The sequence below is a fragment of the Ahaetulla prasina genome, chromosome 4 (genome assembly GCF_028640845.1).
Source record: "Ahaetulla prasina isolate Xishuangbanna chromosome 4, ASM2864084v1, whole genome shotgun sequence".
Classification (NCBI taxonomy): Eukaryota; Metazoa; Chordata; class Lepidosauria; order Squamata; family Colubridae; genus Ahaetulla; species Ahaetulla prasina.
Window position 1 is genome coordinate 98,927,615 of NC_080542.1, and position 21,612 is coordinate 98,949,226.

The 21,612-nt window shown below is 34.5% G+C and overlaps 1 protein-coding gene across 1 annotated transcript in view; it reads right to left on the reverse strand.

Moving 5' to 3' along the window:
- The window catches only part of KCNH8 (potassium voltage-gated channel subfamily H member 8), a 397,775-nt gene that overhangs the window by 20,841 nt on the left and 355,322 nt on the right, over window positions 1–21,612 (reverse strand). Inside the window, exons 13-16 of the mRNA XM_058182729.1 lie at window positions 15,327–15,524; window positions 11,319–11,518; window positions 10,748–10,997; window positions 9,104–9,318 (exon numbers count right to left, since the gene is read on the reverse strand). Coding sequence (XP_058038712.1) covers window positions 9,104–9,318; window positions 10,748–10,997; window positions 11,319–11,518; window positions 15,327–15,524 — 863 coding nt within the window. The remainder of the gene's footprint in view (window positions 1–9,103; window positions 9,319–10,747; window positions 10,998–11,318; window positions 11,519–15,326; window positions 15,525–21,612) is intronic.

The window sequence follows — 21,612 nt, forward strand, 5'->3', positions numbered from 1 at the left end:
TTAGTTTTAGAACTTTTTTTTCCCCTGTGCATTTTTTTTACACAGGTGTTTATCTAAAAAAGGAGATTGGTGTGCTTCCAATGTACTCAGATAACCCTTCATTTCTCATAAATGGATGAAATCATGGATATTTAACTCCTGGATAAGTCAGTGCTACTATCAAGACTGAGAATGCCTTTTTCAGTGTTGCCATATTTTTGTCTCACTAACTTTCTTCTTGTAACATATTTTTTCTCTGATCTTCCTGGTCTCTCAAATACATTTACTTTTAAATATTATTTTGGATTCTGAAGATGTTTACCAGGGGTATCTTGAGCAAGTTACCCCCAGGGTCACCCATTTAGCTGATCCTGAGATAAAGTAAGACACAGTTTCTGTTCCAGCCAGTATTTCTGCTGAAACATATGCAATAATTGTGGAAAAGGAAGTTTTATATATAATAATTTCTACCAAATTGCCAATGCTGATAAATGTAGATCTAAGAGAAGACGGGGATGACCAGGAACAAGTTGGATGGATTCAGTTATAGTGGCAATGAGTGCTTCATTTGAAAACCTGAAAGACTAAGTTAGGGTCAGATTGTCATAGAGAAAATCTATCAATGTAGTTGCTAACAGTTAGCAGCTAACAGTGGATTGTACTTAATTAAACAATCAAACCATTGTAAAAGCTGTATGTCAGAAAATTCATTCTCTTGTTTTTGTAGGAATATCAGCATTCTATGGGGAAAAACAAGACAAGCCAGGCTCAATCTTGGGGCTGTTGTACACAGACATAAACAAGCCTCATGCAAGTTAGAGCTCAATGTTGCAGACAAGACAGCTATCAAAGAGCACCACTTCGACAAAACAGTCTCAGTGAGATGGAGACAGTTTAGACTTTATTCAGGTGATGGTCCTCCAACTCTCAGTAATAAAAATGACAGAAACTTTATTTATATTGTTTTATCTTCTATACAACTGGAGATTTTTTTCTACATCTTGGCTGTAGTTTATCTTCCCATAATCTGAAATTTAAAGCTTGTAGCTCTTTAAAACAGGAAAGCAATTTAATGATTCTCTGGACCTCTTGGGAACATTATTTGCCCTTTAGCTATACAATCCTTCCTTCCTTCCTTCCTTCCTTCCTTCCTTCCTTCCTTCCTTCCTTCCTTCCTTCCTTCCTTCCTTCCTCCCTCCCTCCCTCCCTCCCTCTCTCCCTCCCTCCTATTGTATGCTGCAATTCACTTAAGGCTTTTGGGATACTGCAGTTAATTTTGTAACAGCAGTGCCTCTAGAACAGAATTGCATTGCAATGCAAAAAAATAAATTTTTTTGAGCTAAGATAAGTTTTTGTGTGCATTACAGCCTTTTGGGTACCATGTTTTTAAAACATAGATAAGCAGCTTTGTAAGCTTGTGGATTTCCTCACACACGCACAAATAACACACATACATGCACCCCCTTTATAATTAAACTTTAAGTTAAACTTTATTATCAAATGCTTCAATCATAATCCTAGAAAATGAGCTGAATCAATGAGAAAATTCAGACTGGTTCAAAAACTAAAACTAATATACCCAAATTTTGTTACTATTACAATTACCAGCAGAGTTTCAGTATTAATCTAGTATGTGGCTTTTAATAACATTTTTAATGTATCAGCTGAAGCATCCCAAAAATCTGGTCAGTTCAAATATTTATTTCAGTTAAATGGGATAGAAATTGCCCAAGTGGCCTCCCCCTCCTTCTCAGATACCTTGGGCAATATTAACTACTTATGATAAACATTTTTGATACATTTCTTGCATTCTCAAATATGTTGCTAAATGCTTGATTCCTGAATAGATATATTTTACTAAATGTAAGAGCTTGAAATATTCATATACTGTGCTAATCCAAAGGCCAACTTTGCATCAAAGTCAGGGCCTATCTGGCATAAATCAAAGTAAATCACTTATCTAGTGACTTGGAAGCAAAACATCAAAGAAACTGATATTGCAATCTTCCATGCAATCACCTTTTAATCTGCCAACCTTGTGATAGTTGGCAGGTTGTCATTTCTGGTTTACTTTTTAACAAACAAATGACTGCTTGCTTGGGGAGGATTGGAGTCATTGTGGAAGGAATAAGGAGAGTGTCATCTCCCTTATACAATGTTTGCCTGTCCTACTACCCCTATTTCCACAGACCCACAAGAGGGAATGTGTATAAAATGAGCAGGCAGAGCTGGATTGGCAGAATTAAGCCCATCATCAGTTTAGAGTCATTGCTTAAGCACAAGTATTCCAAGTCCAACCTCTCCTGAATTTCATTGACCCTTATCTGTTACTAATTTTAGTGTTGAATTTTAATTGACCAGATTCTTATGTATAAGCTTGAATACATTTTCTATGCTACAACCTTACAAATCCTGATTCTTTGCAGCTGACAGGATGGGAGGCAAAAAATATGGACAAAACCCAAATGGCAGCTGTTTTAGCTTGATGTCTTTGAGTTGAAAGCAAAAAGAGTGAATCTATTCTTGTATGGTGAAAGTCCTTGTGTGCTAAGAAATGCAGAGTCAGTTGTAAATAAAGTGTGGTTAAAAGATTCCAACTTTGTATTTGGACTAGGATCATGAAGCAAACTAACTAAGTTCATGAAACAAGCTAACCCTAAATCTGGTTGACAAAAGCAATTGCTAGCTGTATTAGAATAGAATAGAATAGAATTTATTGGCCAAGTGTGATTGGACACACAAGGAATTTGTTTTGGTGCATATGCTCTCAGTGTACATAAAAGAAAAAAAAACCTTCATCAAAAGTACAACATTTACAACACAAATGATGGTCATAGGTTGCAATTTAACCCTTAATGATAGCAACAAAAAGTTACAGTCATACAGTCATAAGTGAAAAGAGATTGGTGATGAAAACGATGAGAAGATTAATAGTGTAGATTTAGTAAATAGCTTGACAGTGTTGAGGGAATTATTTGTTTAGCAGAGTTATTTGTTTAGCAGGCCTTCAGGAAAAACCTGTTCTTGTGTCTAGTTGTTCTGGTGTGTAATGCTCTATAGTGTCGTTTTGATGGTAGGAGTTGAAACAGTTTATGTCCAGGATTTGAGGGATCTGTAAATATTTTCATTCTAGCTGCATTACGGTTATGTATAATAGCCTAATTCAATAGCTTATTATCTATGTATTAGATAATAGATAACTTCTCACAATATGTTGATTTGCAAACTATCCAATCCTTAATCCTGGTCCCAATCCAATCTATTTTATGGTGTGATCCATATGTAATATGTGAATGCAAGCAAAGTGTGGTTTACTTGTTTATGCAACTCAGTAAATTATCCCATTTTTATTGATGCTGGAGGTAGAATTACAAGTAAAAAAGTACTTCATCTACCCATTTCACAGCATATTCATAATCAACACTTATAGAGAAAGTGGTCAAAGGATATATTAAAACTGGAGATATTAATGCAAAAGATATGGTGTATGACTTAGTTATTTAAAGTTATGTCATTTGTATAAATATGTCAATGAAATAAATTTTAAGTATTATAAAAAAAATAAAAAATCTAATTCTTTGCGGTTCTCCAAATACAGTTATACTCCAAGCCTAAAACAGGTAACAGTATAAGTTTAAATTCAGATAGGATTTGCAATATCCTGAAATAAATCACGGCATCTTCCATTGCCCGTGGTTAATTATCCTCTTTAAACCTTTGCATGCCAAAGACAGGTTTTTCTGATGTTTGTCTAGTTCTTTCCAGGAAACATGTTAAACATGTGTTGTCACAAAGAAAAGATATTTATGCAGTTACTGAATAGAAATTTGATATCAACTATTTACCAATTTACTGCATTTTTGTCCACAATGGCTACCTAGCATATAATATAATATAGGTGAAATCATCCTTCAACCCAACAAGGCTTTTTACTGTCATGGGATCACACACTGTATAATTTTGTATCATGTGTCTCATTTCCCCCCATTTGATAACTTTCAGATGCACTCAGATGACATCTCCTAGAATTTTTAGCCAACTCCTGGTCATAGAAAAATAGCTCATATTTTTCTCCAATTTTGGTGACAAACATGAGCAGTGGAACTTCATTCAATATTAGTGTCGGCGGTTGTTTTTCCTCCCTTGGCAATGTCTTCAATGCTTTGTAGCCTCCTTTACCACCACCACCCCTTTCTGGTTTGAAAGCATTCCAGAGATGAGTTTCTTTTAGATGTGTTCCCTCAGGAGTTAACTGAGGTGTGAAAAGTTGAGAAACCTCAGATTTCTGGAAAGAAGATAATAGAATGAAAGACAGAGTATACCTCAAATCCCTTGGTCATTTCATCACTCAAGTAAAGGCCAAAATCCTTTCCACTGATGAGAATTTTGCTTATTTATTCATTAAATTGCAGCAATCTAGGTGGCTGACGATGCAACATTAAAACACAAGTAACACAGAATACGTAACTCAAAAGAATGTCCAGAGAAAAGCAGTAATCAATTAAACAACTGAAACATTCCATAAGGTTTACCTTTTCCTTTCCAACAATTATTTTCAACATCAAAATGGAAATAAATGAAATAAAATTCAATAAAATTCAACCTTACACAAATGCTATTTTTTCATTATCAGATGTCTTATTTTGTTAGTACAGGGGAAGCAGTACATGACATGCAGTCCTATTTTTCAAATATGTGAGAAATGGATCATTCTGAATAAGCATCAAATGCACAGATGTAGATTTCCACTTATCCATTAAAGCCCTCTCTTCCACCACAAAATCACATATATTGATAGTATCCAGCTGAACTGAAGGCAAAGGAGTAGTGCCTTTCTCCAAAGTTTTTTATCCTTTGGGACTTAATTAATACTTGTGGAGTGGCATTTGAAATCTGTGAGTCACTCAGAATGCTATGGTGCTTGGTGTTAATATATGAATTACAACTTGTAGCAATAGGAGAAATTATATTTCTTGGAATATCTTATTAATTTCACTTGGTGTCTTCTAACTAATTAATTCAAGGTTACTGTCAGCAAAACAGTAGGTTTCAAAGCAGAATTAGCAAATTTCATAACTAGTAATAGTCAACAATGACTATTTCCAAACTTATTTGAAATCTTGCCAAAGGCTTAAACATAGTCTAATCATTTATTTTGCCATCCTTGATTTTTTTAATTCAGAGATTGGAAGCTTTTCATGAAAAATAAATAAACAGCATAACATACGTTAACAATCAATTCTCCTGTATTTCCCCCCCTAACAGTTCACGTTCAGTTTGTTGAAAAGCAATTTGCTTTAGAAATTCTTTCTTTCAGAGGAGAACATTTCAGAGAAATTCTCATGGGTGGAATATAGCCTTCTTGCACAGTGTAGGTGAATGTACTTTCTTTAATTGTACAATCATCTGCAGCACCTCTGGCTTCCTACTCCTAAAGAAATATAATGAAGAAACTTATTCCACTGAGCTTTTTCAATAGCAGCACTTGTATCATTAATGGGAGTTGAGAAAATGCTGGATTATTTGTCCTTCATCTGGAATTGAAAGAGTTTGCAAACACTTTTTCAGAGTAACAGATGTCATTAAATGCACAATAGTAGTTGTTAATCTGAGAAGTACTACTACCAGACTTATTTTGTCTCCTTAAACTAACATGGCTTGCCTATTCCAATGTCCTTTATTGTGATTTAATGTGATGGAACAGCCCAAAAGCATTTATTAAGAATAATATATTCAATCTTGTCCCTTTGTTGTTGTTGGTTTTTTTTTTTAAAGTATGTTAGAGGTACTGTGCAGGTTATAAAAGCTGCACAGGGGCAGCTTAGGCTGGAGGAGTACACAGACAGATGGTGTGGGCTGGGAAGGTGGTATTGGTTCCTTCTTCCCTATTCTTCCCTCCTTTCACTTCCTTCTGTCCTTCCCTTCCCTTCCCTTCCTTCTTTCTTTCCCTTTCCCTTCCTTTCCTTTCCCTTTCCAACAGGATGGTAAGTGATGCAGTTGGGTGGGAAGGAAGCAAGGGATTGCACAAGTGCCTGTGTAACTGTCTCAGAATATTTAAGATGAAAATCACATGACTGCAGCAGTAGCTTGGCAGAACTAAAGCAGCAACAGCCTTGAAGAACTGAAAGTGGAAAAGTATCTGTAATTTCAGTATGATACTCTACAAGCAATCAATTTAAAAATGTAATTCAGATGTAATCCAAGTTTTCAAAACCATCATGTGGCTACACTCCCAACAACCTAGAATTGACAGAGTAGGAATAGGATGCTTTTTAATAGACACAAACATAAATCATTGTAGCGCCAATATAAAGATGGGAATGACTTGCAGAAATAACAGATTCTATACAGAAAGTACTACAGATATGTATCTTCCCATGTGCATTTCTTAAAAAATAATTTTTATGTTTCTTGTCTTCAACTGTCCCAATAATCCCTATGGAAGTAGCACAACAAAAATGCTACATAGTTGGTATCCTGGCTTCTGAAAATTCTGCTAACCACTAGGACTTTTTTGTTTCTATGTATCATCTGGTCCTCTTGGCTCATCTTTTTAATTTTGTAAATTTTCTCAGAAAAGTTGAAATTGGCTTGTTCTGTATTTTCTGCCCTTTCAAAGAATATTGTATTGTACTGTATTTGAACACTACATCTGACACGGAATTTAATTCAACATGGAAACTATTTAGACATTGGTTTGCAATTTACTTATCCTAAGCTGTGGATGATTTGTTAAACAAGAGTAGGATTTATATTGATTAGGTATGACTAATTTTTCACTTTAATTTAAATTTTATATATTACACTGATTACTGTCAATGATAATGAATATACTAACTCAATTTTAATAATGATCAGTAATTCTAAAATGATTTAAGATATTTAAATATGTAGAACTTATGTACGTAATAATATGAAAATATTATTCTGAGAATGTGCATTTAATTTAATAATAACTTGTATATCTCATATCTATATACTTTGTGCTTATATTCTTTTTTCTCTTGTAACTCCTTTTTCGAATCTGCTTCTTCTGAATCAGCTTAACATGTTCAATATTTATTTTAAAAATTATGTTATGCACAATTCTTTTTAAAAATATAACTGGCAGATATGGTCAGGTCATCTGGCATTTCCATTTTTGTCATAATGCAAGAACCCATTTGTTCAAAGAGACTGAAAATTATGAAGACCAATTAAGATAATTCCATGATTCAAACTCTCTATGAGACAAATCCTGGGAAGCATAAAAACATGCACATATTGTTTATATTGACTTTTTCAAAATGTTCTGTGTGATGCAAATTGCATCAAGTGCAGGGATGTCACAAAATATAGTAGTCAAGATGATGGCCATGACAATGAGATTAAAATTCTGCCTATTTTTATGATGTTTCACATATGATGTACATAAAAATTAGGCGGAGCCTCAATCATACTATTTTGGTTTACCTTCTTAGGTTTTTGTCCATACCAATAGATATCCCTGTAACTGGTTCTAGAGAGTAGCCCCACCCTATTCAATCTATTCCCAGCTCCAACCTAGCTGGTTTCTCTAAATCAGCCTGGTGTCAGGTTGAAATATATGAAGCAATTGGATTTAGATTTAGTCAATTAGTTTATGCAAATTTGTTCTGATCAACAAATGTCAGAGAGAAACCTATATGGTTGGAAAACAGATATAAAAATCAAATTAAAGATCAGCAGAGAGAGTAAGACTTGATATAATTTTGTTCTTTCATATCTTGATATATGATATATGGCTAGCCTTTTTTAACTTTGATTTCACAGCAAATTAGTCTGACTAGTGATAAACATTACTTGCTATTCTGGTTTACAATGAGTAGTCTCTAAAGCGTACAGTATCTCCATCTTTCAATTACCAGGGAACAGCTCATGAGTTCTCCAAGCCTGGGAAGAACATGAATTTCCAGAATTTACTAAACTATAATTCGCAGCATTCCTCAGCATAGGCCATGCTAGTTAAGTCTGTTAGGATTTGTGATTGACCAAAATTAGGAGGACATGGGTTCCCATTCTTTTACAGTATAACAATGGTTTATTACTACTTGATGTATGTTGAATTTAAAATTGAGATTTAGTTCAAGAAGATGCTGCTGCTATTTTTTTCTCTTTGTTGGGATTAGTGGGAGTAGGATGGGGTGATGAAACTGAAGGAAATCATTGCATCGTCTCCCTGCCTATATATTTCCATATTTTGAAGTTATTGGCATGACAATGATTGGAACTTTTATAGGAGTTGCCAAGCATTATGGGGTAATACAAGAGCTGGCCCTGAGATGCTCAAAATATTATTGTATCCCCTAACATATTTCATCCTATTGCTAGAAAAATACAACAGAGTGTAGCTGATTCCTAAAATCCATGGCTTATATAGATGGACTCTAACTTACTATTAAAAACTAGTTACAATATTCCTTGAGCCCTTCAGAGAAATCCTTAAGACTCTCGGGGCACAGAATACAGCTTAACTGGAAGAAAAGCAAAAAGCCAATTTTGATTCAAACAAATCTCTTCATTCCCAAAACCTACTTTTTAATCTTTTCTGGCTAGTGGGTTTTATTGGAATTGCAGACCCCTTTGCTACAAAGTTAATCTCCTTCCCACTCTTGTGTGGACTATTTTCAAATAATAAATTGGTTTTTAGGTTGCAAGAGTTCATTACACTTTAAAAGCCATCCTTTGTATTGTGATTCTCCCATGACAATATACTAACAGTTACATTTTACCCTGTTATATTGTGGGGCCCCTACTCTAAAATCCACAAAGTTGTCAGTACAGGTCCCTTCAGCGCTAATAATTGCATTATGCCTTTCAGCAGGATATGAAAAAGTTTATATTAACATTACTTTAAATTCAGGTTTAATGGAGCTGGAAAGAATAGCAAAATAAAAGCATATGAGCACAAAACCCACACTAGAAGGAATTATCATAAAGAATAATCTGAGGTACATTTTTTTAAAAAAATCAATAACTTAAGCAGCAACTGAATTACCAATCAAACACAAGAAAAATGATAGTTTGTTTATTCTGATAAATGAACTGCCAAACAAGATCTATTTTTGAAACTAGATATAGCAGCAGTCATGTTGACACTACTTACATCACTTTCATGGCCTTCCCGAAGATTGTAAGTGAGATCGTGCTGAATGTCTTCAACAAACTTATGAGCATATTCTGGGTAAAGATCTAACACTTCAAAAAGTCCTTTAAGAATAATACATTGGAGGTCACAATAGGTTAGAGCTTTCACATCAGCATTTGTTTTAATCACTTGGTCCTTAATTGAGAGGTTCGCTCCAATTAAATCTCCTTTACCTATGCAAAAAATAGAGAAAGCAGGATGTCAATAAGCAAAAAGAATGTGTTTATAGGACAGCAGCCAAAACCTAAACATGCTGATAGGCATTAAAAAGAGTTCTACTATAGATTCTGCTGCAGCAAAAAGATATTGGATATTGGATTTCACTACAGAAAAAAAGATACTGGATATGGATTCACTGCAGAGTTTCCAAGTGGATCCTTGATTAAAAAAAAGAGAGAGAGAGTCTGAAACAAAGTTTGATTATTCTTCCATGGATGGAATGGAGTAGCAATTGAACTCACTTACCCACTATTATGGGGTGGCCTTGAGGTCTTTTCTGTTTGTAACATTTATCATTTCTATTGACTAAAGCAGTGCTGACACATAGAGAGTCCATAATCACTGCAGCATTGCCATGGTATAAAACAACAATATCAGGGCAAACATCTGTCTAGTGAATTATCCTGCTTTAAGTACAGTAGTAAAGTAATCCAACCTAAAACCAGCAGTCCTGCAGCAATCTCAGCATGGGATTGGGGAGAGGGAAGAAGATTAGAAAAAGTGAAGATAGTAGCCACAACTGTCTGACTGAAGTCACCATGTAGTAGGGCATAGTTCTTAGTTGGAAGAGAATGGTTGAGTCTATGCCAAAATCATGGATATTTTTAGGAAGGTAACTGCTGAGTACATGACCAAGACCATGTAGGCAGAGGACAAGAAAATGTTAGAATGCATCTGTAAAATATAAAATTACATTATGTATATATGTATATAGATAGATAGAGAGATAGAGAGGTTCACAGATATAGATATAGATATATTAGATAGATAGATAGACAGACAGACAGACAGACAGACTTTTCTTGAGAATATTTTTGAACGGTGTAAGTATAGAATATCATTACTAAATACAAGTAAAGTTTGATAAGCCTATGATTTAAAAACACACACACAAACATGCAGAATAATCAATAAAAAGAGAAGAACATGCTAAAATTATTTCAAGCATTAATAATAACAGAAATTACAGTTTCTGTTACTATGTTATTACCATAACATAGAATATGTTAAAACAACATATTCTATGTTATGGTAATCCTGCCATTGGATTTATAGTGCAATCTGTTCTACAAGATTGCAAGACATGATTAATGCAATGTTTTTCAAACTTAGCAAGTTTAAAATGCATAGATTTCAACTTTCAGGATTCCCCATTGAACTCAAATAGCCAGGCAACTAGTAGAATAGAAAGGCCCAGGATTAGAATGGAATGGAAAGGCCCAGCAGTGGTTAATATAGGCTGTTGTTGCTCTGCTGATGGTAGTCAATGTTCAGACAATTAGGGCATTTCTTCTAAGTAGAATACAAAGCTCTTCTTTTCTCTCACAGGCACACTGAACCCTTTATCATTTTTCACAATAATGAGCACAGAGAAAAGCTTACCTAGAATTGCCAGCACCATGCTATCTTTTAGAACTTCCATGGAACCTGAGCACACAAGATAGATAGCTTGCAAGGCATCTCCCTGGCGGAGGAGGTACTCCCCAGGAGCACAAAAGGAGGTTTTGATATGCAAAGACAAAGACCTGAGGCAACCTCGACTGGCACACTCAAAAAGGGAAAGTTGCAGAATCTCCTTGTTCAAATGCATGGTGATGTCTGAGCGCAGCTCATCTGGAAAATCCTTAAGAAGCTGTCCAGAGGGGGAAGACATATTTTAATTCTGTAGTTGAATTGTTAATAAATTTGAATGTTAATGCATGGAAATGTTAACCCTGTTATGCTAACTTACCTATTTTTACAATTATTAAAATAAAGTTTTCTTGCATTTACTGATTAACTGAAAGGGCTCTTCAATAAGGAGAGAAGCGGCCAAATTTGGGGGACAAATTTTGAATTGTATATCTGTTTTATTTATTTGTTTATTTATTTATTATATCTGCTTATAACATTCAACCAAAATGACTGAATAGATCTTTTCCAAAGTTGAAATAATAAAACAAAAAAGTTTTACCTCATGGGAATCTATTCCATTATTGACAGACCAAGTGGTTTGGAAATATTCCAGCATTCTTTGCTTTAATTGCTGAGGCAGGTGATGGACCCTTATAAAATCTTTGAGATCCTTAGTTCTTGTGTGATAAAGGGACCACCTGGAGTACATCCTCTGAATGATAGCAGTCACATTACCAAAAACCAAGGCGTGCATTAAAGCTATGAATATAGAAAGTATATTAATAGAGTAAAAGACATTATTGAAACAGGCCTGACTTTAGACTAAGGCTAAGTAGGCACTGGCCTAGGGACCAAAGCTTAGAAACACCAACACTTCTGAATCTTTCTAAAAATGCAAACCTTTGTGTTGCTGGAAGGCAGTGCCTTAATCAAAGGGCCCTAAGGGAGGCCATGGACCCTTGAGCTGATCATAATTACAAATTATCCTACTAGAATACTCAACTGATAAGAAACGGTATAGAATATTTCTCTCACAGTCCCTCTATCTATCTATCTATCTATCTATCTATCTATCTATCTATCTATCTATCTATCTATCTATCTATCTATCTATCTATATCACCTCTCTAATTTTTACAGAAATTTTTTTACAGATGAGTTATACCATTTAATAATTTGCTAAGAAAGCAGTCTGAAAAAGTAGAAATTCATAAATATGTCTATGAATTTTAGAAATAACTTATCAGAGGAGAGTAAAAAAACCTAAAATACTGGAGAGTCACATATATAGAATGTATATTCAGAATATTACTTTGCTGTGTTACTTTCTTTAGAGCTAAATATTGGTATGCAGTAGAGAAGGGAGGAAGAAATGGGAAGCCAAAGAAATTAAAACACATAATAAGAAAATATAATTGAATTTTACAACATTCATTAACTTTCTATCCTTGCAAATCATTTTAATTCCATCAGATCAATATCCCAGTCATACATTGCGTTTTTGCTTTAAAAATTTATCTGTTTTTATTGCCCTCATCACTTCAATTCTCCAGTTTTTTATCTATTTATAATTCCTTCATACATTTTTGTTTTGAAATTAGATCCTGGATCATTGTCTTTATACAATAAAATGCACTTTCATATGGGTCATTCAGTTTTGTATTAATTCATGATCATTCATCCCCCATTTGTTCCTGATGCTAACCAATATGGTGCAATGATAAAGTGATTGGACTGACACACTGGAGAAGTAGGTTTAAATTCACCTTCAACCACAAAAGCTTATTTTAGAATTTTAGCTAAAAAGTTCTCTTTCAGTCCAATGAACTTCATAGGATAAAAGCATCGTTGTGGGAAAGAATAGAGAAAGAGATATCTTAAGGTCCTGAATGAAGGCAGAATACACATCTAGCCAGTAGAGTTTGGTTGTATGCTGTCATATCTTTTCTCAATATCGCATTCCCACTGCATTCAACTTAATTTTAGTTCCTTCTTAACTTGCATATAAGAAATCAGGCAGCAGCATGTCCTTATTGACAACCATTTTTTACTTTTTTCAACATATTACATAATAATTTTTTCCCTTATCTTCATTTTTAAGCACTCATTTTATTACATGTATTTTTCCTAGATCTATATGTCTTTCAGTTAACAATTTTTTTTCTCTTGGATCACATAAATTCAGAATGTAGCATATTCTTTGCTAAAAATCATACCTTGTTCCTCCATTATCAACATTCAGTAAAATATAATATACAACTATCACCAGTTCAGGCATTCTTAAAGTTATATGCCTTTAAAAATGTATACATAACTGAAGTTCATATTTTCTGACATACATTTTATAGATAATAAGCCTATACTTTTTCCTTCCGACTAAGACCAACTTATCTTCATTCAGATCATTATTTTCTTCTGCTTTCTCTTAATTTTCCAATTTTCCAATTATTTTCCAATTTTCTTTTCCTTTCCTTTCCTTTCCTTTCCCCTTCCCTTCCCCTTCCCCTTCCCCTTCCCCCTCACCTTCCCCTTTCATTCTTCTTTATTACGGTTGTCACCGGACAGACTTATAGATATTGTCTTTCAGTACTCATGGTATTGAACAATTATCTGAATAATTATTGTATTATTATGCAATTATTATTATGCAAATCATATAATGATTTGACTTTAAACCTCCACCCCCATATTTCATATAATATTTATGGGCTACCCTATTTAGAACAATTCTAGGCAGGTTATAAACAATCCAATAGATCCCACACCTCAGGTTTATTATTAATGAGCAGGTTTATATTCAATCATGATGAAGACAACAGGAAGATAGGACATAAGGAATAGGTATTTATTTGTATTATTTAATTATTAAATTTATTTGCCACTGATCTCATTTCGAAGTGACTAACATTAAATACTGCAGATCTATTTTAAAAAATTGTAGAATATAACGTATTACTTACTTAAATGGGACAATGTATGTTACCTACAAGTGTCCTTAACCATTCGTTTAGAGACTATTCGAAGTTACACTGAAAAAAGTGACTTATGATCGGTTCTTGCACTTGCAAGTATTGTAGCATTCCCATGGTCACATGATTAAAATTGGGGTGCTTTGCAATTGAGATGTATTAACAACATTCTGGAGTCATGTGGTCACCATTTGAAACCTTCCCAGCAGAATTAAGATAAGGAAAGTCAATGGGAAAGATTTGCTTATTTATAGGATAATTTACTTAACAATTGCAGTAATTTGCTTAACAAGCATGTAAAAAAAAGTTATGGGCATGATTCATTTAATAACCTCCTTGCTTAGCAATGGAAACTGATGCCAATTGTGGTCAAGGACTATTTGTACACGCTTGCTCTGCTGACCAATTATTTTCATATGTAGTAAAAATATAATTGTTCAGCAAATATTTATTTTTCCTTTGCTGCCAATATGTATGTATAAAATGATGTACGTAATATTTTAGGAAAGATAAATATTTAATTTAACATTAATTTATCCTAGCTATTCTAGCTAGAAGCTAACGAAAAATATTAATCAATATTCTGCCACTGAACAACAAAGTTTAATTATGAATAATTTCACATACATATGTCTAAGCAAAGAAAGGATTTATTTTACTTGTTTCATACTATAAAATAAAATTATGAGAATGTTATTTCATAATTTTTCACCAAACAATATGTTATCTCCATATAATTCTATCCACACAAATATGTGAGTTTTCATTTCTTCTTTTAATGCGTGCATTTGTTAGTTAGTTAGTTTGTTTGTTCCAAGACTTTTGGTTCCGCATATACTCTTGCTGAAAACTTTTGGATTAGCTCTAAGGCAAATGTCAAACTAAAACATCTCTCTATAGCTACTGGTTTATAGCTACTAAGCTATTAAGAAAGCATAATTTTTTTGGTATACTACAATGTATATAGAAATAAAGAGAGCAGTTAAACTAGTATTTCTGTTACTGTGTTGACATCCATAGCCACTTCCTGTTTACTAAAAGACCAAAGGACAATGCTGATTTCATACAGGAAACAAATATAGCAAATATATTTGAAATTCTAACTGGCAACACATAGAATGACAGGGAGTTGTCTGAATTGTAACCTTCTTCCATTTCAAACTCTTGATAAATATAAGCCCAATACATTTGGTGTCAAGATTAATTTATGAAATTTATTTCTAATTCCTGTAAGTGTCTTCTTGTGTATAGGCTATGGGTTAATCAGATACATGGTGCTAGATATATGAAGTGAACTAGCATTTTAGAGTGCTTCTAGCTATAGTATTTTAGAAAATATATTACATATGTACCTTTATCTCTTGAAAGAGTGACAAGGTACTATTTGCCCTACCCCGAAGGTAATGGCATAATGTTACTTTCAGTGTTAATGAATGGTCCTAATTTAGAACTAGCTGTTTAATATTTGGATTTTTTATTTAAAAAAAGATAGTGTTTTGAAAAGCAAAATGACTTTTGCTCATCTTCACTTTTACATGAAGTCTGATATTGAGAAATATATTTTTAAACTCATATTGCTATGCACAAAGTTTACTTACCCCCAATCAGCATCGTGCAAATGGAAAAAATCTTTTCAGCATCTGTATTGGCTGAAACATTGCCAAATCCAACACTAGTGAGGCTGCTAAGTGTAAAATACAAGGCAGCAATATAGGCACTTCTGAGTGATGGGCCTCCTGATGTGTTATTGCCAAAATATGGAGATTCCAAACGTTTTCCTAGTTCATGAAGCCAACCTAGGGAAAAGGAAGCACAATTGTCATAGTATATATATAAGACAGAAAATATTTGTTTAATCAATTACTCTAAAATGATTTAACCTCATTTCCACTTCCTGGATGATATATCACTTAGAATGTGGTTGTATCTCAGATTACACACTTCAAATTTAATGACAGAAATCTCAGCTCAAAACTGCTGGCTAAGAAACTAAGAAGACCTACACTGACATGATGAATCAAGGAGAATCACATGCTACACTGTGAAAGACTAGATAACTAAGTAATTGCAAATATGTGATGTTAATGTTTGCAATAGTGGCAAATATCTGTAGCTCAGGTGTAGGATGAGGGTGAAGGTTCATTTTCCGAGTTTATGGGTTGGTTTCTGAATGTTTCATTACTAGGCTGGGTAACATCTTCAGCAAAGTTTAAGGAATGTCAGTGTCAATGTTCTTCAATTTATAAGGGCTTCATGTGGTCAATAGGTCTTGTGATGGGTGAGATGGGAATCATCAATGGGAGTCTTGTGATGGGTCTTGTGATGGGGAGGTTACATCAGGTGAGGGGTCATTGGGAGGTTAAGTGCTGGTTGGGGCGGAGCTTGCATGGGTTGGTTGAGGACAGCTATCTCTGATAGCTGTGTGGTTGATTTGGATTCTGATTTGGATAGGGCGGTTATAGCTCAATTGGTAGAATTGCTTGTGGAGTGCCAGGCTTTAATGAACTCATGAGTGTGCTGGGTGGTAGTATGGCTGATGATTTTTGTGTTACTCCAATTGAACTGTTAATGTTTGGTGTTGGTGTGAATAGAGATTAAGGATAATGACGTTTGACTGCCAGCCGGTATTCGTGGATCTTGTTTTTTAATTAACACGATGTTTCTCCCATATAGAATTGGTTGCAATTGTTACAGTTGATTTTGTAGATTACATTGTTTCTTTCATCCTTCTGTATCTTGTCTTTGATTCTGGATAATTCCTGGTGGAGTGTGGCTGTGGGTTTGTGGGCTACTGCTACTCCTAGAGATTGGAGAATTCTGGCTGTCATTTCTGACACCCCTTTTGTGTATAATTAGGGTTAGTTTTTGAGTGGTGGTTGGCTATGTGGTGTGTGGTGGTTTGGGTGCTATGTGTTGGAATGTGAAGTTTTTTACCATTATGGAGAAAGATGTCAAGCAACCATTTCTCTTCCATTTTTCTTAGTGCTTTGGTGATGCAGTCTGTCCTGGCCCTTCTGAAGAGGGGCTGGACACTGGGGCTGGACACAGTATGCAGTGGGGTGGTTGCTTGCAAAGCTGAGGATCTGATCCATGTGAATGGGTTTGCAATAGATGGGGTTTCCAGTTCTCTCTTCCTGTGGGACTGGAAGTTGGCAAATGTGCCATTTTTGGCCTACAGAGGGGTGGGTGGGCGAAAGGCTGGTTTGGTCCCCCCAAGGCTCCTAAAAAGGCCCTGGAGCCTGAGGAGAGCAAAAAAAAGGGCCTTCTGGTCCAACCGGAAGTTGGCAAATGGGCCATTTCCAGCCTCTGGATGGCCTCAGGGTGGTGGTAGGGAAGGCCATTTTGCCCCCCAGGCTCTGGAGCATGAGGAAAGCAAAAAATCAGCCTTCCTCACTCCCACCAGGCCCTCTGGAGGTAGGAAACAGCCTGTTTCTCTATTGCAGGTGGGTCCAGAAGGCCCTCAAATCAGCTGCCGGGGACACTCCTGTGTGCTGGAGCTGAGCTTGCGTGTCCACCAATATGGCTACGTGTGCCACCTGTGGCACATGTGCCATAGGTTTGCCATCACGGTTGTAGACCATGGGTCTCCAATCCCTAGTCCATGGACTGGCACTGGGCCATGGCATTCCAGAAACCAGAACATGGAAACAAATGAAGCCCCATCTGTGGGATGCATGTTGTATGCAAACCAGACCCCCTCTAGTCCATGGAAAAACATGTCTGCATTGAACTGGTCCCTTGTGCCAAAAGAGGGCTGCTATTGTAGGCTATTTGGAGAACTTTTTGTGAGATGGTTAGTCAGATAAATAAATCAGCAGATACATACATATATACATGCCTACATACAAACATAAAATTGAGCAGATAGGATTTTCAAAATACCTAACCAACCTATTCCAGTATGACAACATTATTGAAAGGCATATCAAATATGTCCAATACTGAAAAAACTGCTATATACAGTACATAACATATTAGAACTATTAATATCATACACTTCTAAGGCTTTTCTATATCCTGTCAAACCCAACCTAGGTTAAATCTTTTAACCCTTTTATATTAGCTTTAGTCTTATTGTATTTACAATGAAAAGTACTGAAAAGTAAAATCAAATAAAAACTTGCTTACTTCTATTTCATTGTTACCAAATGCTTAACATCCATAATCCCAAATACTTCTTTACCCCAAACAACATAATAATATAAATATATTATTCCATATTTTCTGTTCTAGATACTTCTTTGGACTTCATTCTAAAAGAAAAGCACTTTAGAGAAATGGAATTGGAATTGGAATAGATAAAAATTAAATCCGAAGTGAGAAAAAATGTTTCCTTGTACATTGGGTGGCAATCAAATTGAGTTATAGCTCAACAATCATTCTGTTATTTTCTAGTATACATGCAGATGGAAATGAAATGTAGTTTCATCTGAAGCATGTGACTTTCAGGGATCAGCTAAGCTACATAATGGATTGCAAATAACACAGATCAGCCCAGTGTACTTGCTCAAAAGGTTTAAAGGGCAATTAGCTCTTACATTTTAAACGTATGTTGAAAAAGTATCAGAACCAGAGCAATCACAATTAGACAGAAAGCTCTTATGATGCCATCAAAAGATTCATTTTAATCATTGTTACAAAATCAGCTCCCCAGCTTGAGTTAGAATACTTACGCAAACAGAGAAATCAGCATTTGAGTATAGAGATTAGCTTTTCTATATATTTGAAAAAGAAAAGGCATGGGGAAAATATTACAAGGATATTTGGTTCACAAAATGAAGTCATAAAGAACAATTTGATTCTCTAGAACAGTTCCTTTTGTGTTTTGAAGTCCTAGATTCTGCATATCTTGTATTGGAAGCATAATATTCTGACCTATTTTGAACAAATCTTTCAGAGCTTTTCCTATTTGGACACTCTACTTTTGACTGTATATAAAGATTGAAAATGCTAATGCCTGAACATACAGTCAGAAAGAAAAACCAAAAAACTTAGAATTTAAAAATCTCTTTTAGAATTATTTTGTATGGCATAGTAAAACTATTAAAGTTCCTATAGTCTTTCTTTCAAAGTAGTGGAATTCATTGATTTGAAACATCAACAATATATTTGTGGTAAATTGTTATGTGAGGCTTTTTAAAAACTGGTTAAACAGGATTATAAATAATCAATTTATACACCTGTGTAATCTTAAGTATTTTTTTTCTAACAAAACATAGGTATTGTACTGATAGATAGTGCCACATAGTACCTCTGGACTCAAACTTGTAGAGTCAGCATTCATATCTCCTTAGAATAGTTTTATCTTATTTCCCCTCTGCAGCTCACACTTTTTGAAAGCTCATAAATAACTGCATTTGATAGTTTATCAAGTGTGAAATACAAGTACTAAGAAAGTGCATTTATCAAGTAGAGCATTCTGAATCCTACCCTTGTTGTAACCCACTATTGGAGTAACACAGGACATGAACAGTCCTATCAAGGACAATGAAAAGCATCAAGATAATTAAAAAATTCAAGAAAGCTACATGAAGTTCCATACAAATCAGACAGGCAAGGACTATAAAGAAGTGAAGTTATCACTAGGCCACAAACAGCTTCTGGATTTATGAGGCAGGACAGTTGAATCGGTTCCTGCACTAATTAGTATATCACTTGATTTGCATTAGCCTTTAGTATTTTAACTTGAAAGAGTCTTAAATCAGATAGTTATATAGATCACCCAATCAGTGTATGAAAAAATACATTGAAAAAAAAAGCAGAGCATATCTTCAATATACATTTACTGCATTCTGGACCAACATAGGCCTCTTTCTCATGGATGAGGTAAAATGCTATCTACATTAAGCGGAATGCAATGTTGCGAAAAAATGCAGTAGTATCACTGGTAATCCCTATTTTGCCACATCTATTATGCAGGAAAATGGTGCTGTCTTTATTTAGAGAGCATTTTAAGGACAGGGATTATTGGATTCCCCAGCTTGCTTTTCCTTCCTTCGCATCAAAAGTCTCTAGGCAGCAGGAAAAAAAACGCTCTAGAAGTCGTTCTTCTTAGTATGGGCTTTGGGAGGATATGAGTTTTAACAAGGGATAGTTTAAATTGGTTGTTAGGAGCTTGGCTTACAGTATCATAGTCCATAAAAGTCCTTAGAAGCCAACTCATGTGAACAATACAGTAGTCAATGAAAAGTACCAGATTATATCCAAGGCAAAAGGTGGCAATAGAAAAACAATTTTTAAAAAGTCAAATAGTTAAATAGTACTCAAGATTGCCTCTGAAATGGCCTGGAGACCTGATTAATATGACAAGATGAGAACACATTTGAATAAATTGTATATAGTTCTGATTCTTATTCATAGCAAAACTTGTAAGTTTGAAAGACAGTGAATTATTATAGAAAATAAAAGAAGAATGAAAAGACTATAGCTGAAAGGAGCACTATACCAGCTATGACATCATTATCATCCCTGATGAAAAGTGACATTACTGATACCATGATCTATCCACCATCATCAAGAAATGTATCTCCCAAATAATTTTATTCCTTCAGACATATTTGTAGTGCAATAGGGCTCCATTTTACTGAACAGGTTTTATTACGATTTGTCACACAGTCAATCAGATGTTCAGATTGGATTCTGTCTACCTATCAAGTCCTTCCCAAGGATAGATAGATATAGATGTTTGATTGTGTTAAAGATATTATCACAGAATATGAGCTGTAAAACTGTCTTTTGCAATGGCTTGGTGGTGATTTTGTCAGTGCCATTATCATTATTTTTCTGCAGGTGATGGTGGCAGAATGCATAAAACCTATTAAGTTCTGTTCTTTACGGTTTTTCTTGCTCACCTTTAATCTTTTGACCATCTATAAACATGCTTAATATTTATCTCTTGTTTCCACTGGCCGTAATTTGTACCTATTCTCTTTCCAAGTTTTTATTGGAGGGAGTGATTATCCAAGAAAAAGAACTACTAGAGTTCTATCAGGCAGAAAGCTATATCCACCGTGTATAATTCTAAGTCATTTAATGAAAAAGCTTAACATATGTAGGAGGATGAAGAAATTTAATAGTGTTATCATTGAAGCCAAGGAAACAAGATAATACTGAAATATATAGAAAAATTAATGAAATAAAAATATTTCCTACTGTTTCACAGATACTAATAATGTAGAGTCAATTACTTTTCCTAATTGGAATTTGCAGTTTTCAATGAAACTTACTTTTTAGTAAATATGTTAAAACTTTATTATTCCCCAACTACATTTCTTTGAATTATATCAAATAAACATTGATTACATTTAAATGGTTTGAAAGCTAAGATTTAAAATCACTTGATTTTATGACACTCATTATGTCTCAACCAAGCCTTGAAAAAACTTCAAGCCTTGAAAATGAAGTCATTTCATTTTCTTTTATTTAAAATTTAGCTTGCCTTCCACCAAAGAGGTTTCCCACTGTGATTTAATAAAAATAAGTGTCTTCTTTTACACTTCCACTCCAAAAAGAAAAACTAAAGAAAAACTAGGCACCACTCACTATCAGAGATTCTTCTTTATCAAGGAAGTTCAGTAGATAGTATGCAACAAAAACAACAAAGAATAGAACTAGCTAACTTAAATTTGGTTTTGACATTACAATGCTATTTTCCATATATTTTATTCTTACCTGCAAGCATTCATTTTGTCACAGCTTGCCATAAATTTAGTAGGTCTCTTTTCTTTTTAAACTAGGCTTGCCAATCCTACAACATTAAAAAGCATGACAGGTTTCTCCAACATAATGTGATTGGTTTAAAAATAACAGATTTCATACGAGGAAAAAGACATTGTCAATAGTTGCAACATTTTGCAATGATCTTAAAGTATTAATTAGCAAACA